Genomic DNA, 4,401 nt, shown 5'->3' with positions numbered 1-4,401 from the left:
GTCTACTTTGTGAAGATGAAGTGAGATGCTATTGTAAAGGTACTTGCATGCATAGGAAGTCTCTTTGAATGGTAATGACCACAAGTCTGGAGAAGGCTGTGGAGTGTCACCAGACCAGCAGGCACAGCCATCTTAACCGTCCTGACATTATTTGGATTTCAATTGCCTCTCCCTCTCAGGACTCAGAGTTTGCCCCAATGCTATCTCATCAGTATCCTGATATATTCCAGTTTGTAGCTAGAGTTGAAACCCCAGTAAGTAAAATGACTCACTTAGGTCACCCAGGTCAGGAAGCTCACTGTGAGGCACCTCGGTTTCTCTAAGTGCTTTCATAATTAGCTCACACAGCTAGAGGCTCATTTGGACGAGGTCTTGATAGGGGTACAAGGGTAGAAGTAAAAAAATATGATTTTTACATTTCATTTCTCTTTTCTTTCCCACCCTTTTACTAAGAACGTGTAATTGATTAATCAATAGTATATATTTAACCTATGCTCTGGCTAGGATTTTGTTGCAGTTCTCAGTTGACCAGGCAGGAGCAAAAAGGTTTTTAACCCAGCCCTGAGCTTACACAACTGGCTACCAGGAATTTGGAGGCTGATCGACTAGGTCTCAGAAACACCTGGGTGCTACTCACTGCCTGACCAGGGTCAGAATGCTGACCATCCTGTTCCAAGACATTCATCAAGACCCAAGACCCCACAGGGACTCAAATTCCAGGACTGCAAACCACCAGAAACCCCTTATACTTCCTGCCCACATTCCCTTCCCCCAATTTCTTTGTTCTGTTTTCCTTCTCCCTCCTGGTAAAAATGCCTGCTTAAAATGAGAGGGAAAGATGGGTTTTTGAGGACAAAAAAAAGTCTCCCATCTCCCCAATTGCTGGCAATTGAAATAAAACTTCTTCCCTTCACCTCAGCACCTGTCTCGCAAATTTGGTTTTTGTGGCAACAGACCTGGCCACAGGTTATTCCCCCAGCTACAGTCCTGCATGCCCTGTGGTTCCGAGGTTAGGGTTTAATGGGACGCACATGTTTTTCCAAAGCTAAGCTTCATGGAACATCCACTGGAAACATCCAGTGGCTTTTAAATGTTTTGAGTGATCACAATTTGAAATATATCTTACGTTGTGTCCCAGTATATTGGATAAATATATTAGTTTAAACCACAGAAAATGGCTATTTTTGTGTGTGTGAGTCAAAAATGATTAGAAATGGGCAATTTTACATGATCAACTTAATATATTACTAAAACAAATTTCACAAAAAAATAATTCTTATATATTTATTTTATGCAATGCACTATATTTTCTATGACCCTCAAGTAAGTCCTATTAGAAAAAAACAAACAAACAACAAAAACCTCTGACTTAGATCCAGCCCAAGAGAGAACTTTTGGGGTCCAAGGCAATGATTCTGAGAAAGCAGGTTGATAAAATTCCAACTTCAAAGCTATATTTTTATCTCTTATATGTTCTATCCGCTCTATCAATTCCCCCTCCTCCTCCCACCTGCCAAGGATCACCAGAAACACATCTGTATTTGATCTAAGTTGGGTTTATTGCTTACTTACAACAAGGGAGGCAGCAAAACACGGGAACTCACCATGAACTCACAATGCACAGGGTGTTAGGGAAAGGGGTTAAGCTTCTATTAGGCAAGTCAGAGGAGGGTTTGTGGAAGCACAGATTAGTTCTACATTGGTACCTCCAGAAAGTGGGGCTGGTTCTTACCATTTATCTAGGTGGTAGAAGGAGCAGAATGGGCTAAAGCTTTAATTAGTAGCCAGGCACAGACGTGTTTGTTTTTTCTGTTGCCTGTGCATTCAGACAGAGCTGGGGACCTCAGTGGTTTCAGTGGCCCCGTAGCCAGTCTGTTCCTGGGTCAGGATGCTACCCTGTTTTTTTCCATAGACCCTTTTCTTATAGTACCTGAAGGCATAGCTTAGCCCCAGAGCGACAGCCACCACACCCACTATGGTCCCCAGGCAGGCACCAGCAATGGCCCCGTCACTGGGCCCAGAGGCAGCCTGGCTCAGGAGGCTGGCTGGCAGAGACTTGTCATGAATGTTGGCCTGCCGCCAATGGCCGCAGCCTTTCTGCCTCACCCAGACCTGCTGACCACTGGAGTCCACCAGGTAAGAGAGCCTCTGGGAGCAGCTGCTGTTGCTGAGCGAGAGGGGGCGGGGAAGGAACGGGGGCAAGCGGATAGCTTCCTGCTCCTGGTCCACGATGGTCCCAGCCCTGAGGCAATAGAGGATTTGGCACCCATCGCTGAGGTAAGCCTGGTGCTGGCTGTACCCTTCAGGACACTTCATGGGGTGGGCTGTGGGGGTGTCCTGGTAGAACACCTCCTGCAGGAGCCCAGCGCTCTGGCCCTTCATGAGGCCAGCCAAAGGGTTGCCCACCTGGCAGCTGAAGAACCCCCCAAAGGGAACTGCCTGGGCAGTCCCCATCTCTAAGTCGCTGCTGACACACACCCTGAGGTCGCCGAAGAGTGTCAGTGGGTAGAAGTAGGAGGGGCAGGCCTGGCCTTTCGTCAGCGGGTTGGGGTGGTTGGGGCTATAGAGGCCTCCAAAGAGGAAGCCCACCGCGGGGGGCAGGGAGGCCTCGGCGGGTGCGCACCAGGAGGCGGCCAGGCGCACCACGCTGCGCTCCTCCCGGAAGGTGCACACGGGCTGGCAGCAGGAGAAGAAGAGCCAGCACGTCTCGCACTGCTGGTGGCACACAGAGTGGGTCTTGCTGGATGTCTTCAGCTCGCTGTTCAGGACGCTCGCCTCGTAGCTGGCCGGGCAAGAGGCGTTGCCGGTGAGCGGGTTGGCGGTGCGGTAGCTTTGGCAGAGGTCATCCGCGTCCTTGCCGGACACGGCCTCGCACTCCTGGAAGACGCCCCCGAAGCTGTAGTTAGCTCGGCCGCCACCCCCGGAGCAGGAGCCATCGTCCACGTTGGCCTTGGGATTGAAGGCGGGAGCCTCCCGCTGCAGGCAGCCGGGGTGCGCGTTGACGGCGTAGTACCGGTAGATGGCGCTGCGCACCGCGGTCGCCACTCGGTGCACCGCGGGCGCTGGGAGCTCCGGCAGCGCCTCCGGCTCCAGCAGCGCGGGCAGGGGCAGGCCGGACCTGCTGATGGCCACCAGCCGGTTGCGGATGCCCTCCTGCCATGTCTGCATGGTGATGCCCGGGTAGAAGGGCACCCCGCCGTGGCTGCGCGTCTTGGAGGCCACCACGCTGCGCACGTAGTTCTGGATGAACTGGTGCTGCTCCTGCCAGGAGGCCGAGGCCCCGACATTGATCAGGCGGTCAAACAAGGCCGAGGCGGCCAGTGTGATGTTGCTCCTGTCTCCGGCCTCGTTGCCCGCAAATGCCCGCTTTATCTGGTCCTCCTGCACCAAGGTCGCGCCGGCCTCCACGCGGGTGAGGACGTGCGTGCCGTACTTGACCACGAGCATCTCCGCCAGGTACTGGGCCTCCCGGGTCTGGTTGTTCTCCAGGTGGTCGCTGAGGATCAGCAGGTGCTGCAGGAAGTCGGGGTGGAAGCCGGGGTCCTCCGAGGCCTCCACAGAGTAGACGTTGTGGCGGAGCTGCACCCTGGCCGTGACTGTCTCGTCCTCCAGGCTGTACTTCCTGACTTCCTGGAAGTCCATGGAGAACTTACCGTTGAGGCTGGGGAGGAAGGAGACCTCGGCGTTGATGGAGGCCGCCCAGGCGTCGGTGTAGCTGAGCCACTCGTCCATGACCTCGGCGCGGGTCTCCACCTGGCTCTCGCGCCGTGGCACCACGCGCACTTGGTCTGGGATCAGGTACTCGCCGTCCTCCGTGGTGCGGCACTGCGCGTAGTCGCGCCCCAGCACCAGCCCCAGCTCCACGTTGCGCAGGTTGTCCCAGCCGCCTCCGGGCAGTGCCCCCAGCACAGGCACATTCAGTGCCTTCTTGCAGCCTTGGATATCGGAGACCTCCTGGTTCCCCGTGCTGCCCTGCCCGGCTGAGAGCAAGGCCAGCAGGGATGCCAGGCACAGGGCCATGGCTGGAGGACAGCTTCGCCTTGGCAGTCTGTGGTCCGTTAGCTCCTTCATGGTATGGGGTCGGAGAGGGAAAGGCCTAGGCCGGGCAGCTGAAAAAGTCCAGCTACCAGACAATGACTCAGTCCGCCTCAGGCCCCCCCCCAGCGAGCCGTCCCGTCCCCTCCTCCAAGTGCCTCTCCCAGAAGTCTCCACGAAATAATTGCAAACACATGCCTTATTAGGAGCAGAATCCAGGCCCGGGAGATAAGGGACTAGGTTGGTGAAGAGCTAGCTCGCTGCTGTCCCAGGAGCCTGGGAATTCATCTATAGGAAGAAAACCAGTCTTCATCTATTGAACATCTGATATTTAATCACGGCTGGCTCCTGGCCACAGAGGCCGGT

At 54.7% G+C, this 4,401-nt stretch overlaps 1 protein-coding gene across 1 annotated transcript; it reads right to left on the bottom strand.

Moving 5' to 3' along the window:
* Positions 1–1,536: 1,536 nt before the first annotated feature.
* On the bottom strand, positions 1,537–4,174 carry LOC311627997 (macrophage-expressed gene 1 protein-like). The gene has a single exon (XM_084894851.1). It carries the CDS (start codon positions 4,069–4,071, stop codon positions 1,825–1,827), a length of 2,247 nt encoding a protein of 748 aa, XP_084750977.1. The 5' UTR covers positions 4,072–4,174; the 3' UTR covers positions 1,537–1,824.
* Positions 4,175–4,401: the final 227 nt, after the last annotated feature.

The sequence above is a fragment of the Pipistrellus hanaki genome, assembly GCF_964339955.1.
Source record: "Pipistrellus hanaki genome assembly, chromosome: 9".
NCBI classification, from domain to species: domain Eukaryota; kingdom Metazoa; phylum Chordata; class Mammalia; order Chiroptera; family Vespertilionidae; genus Pipistrellus; species Pipistrellus hanaki.
This window is presented reverse-complemented; position numbering and strand designations above follow the sequence as displayed.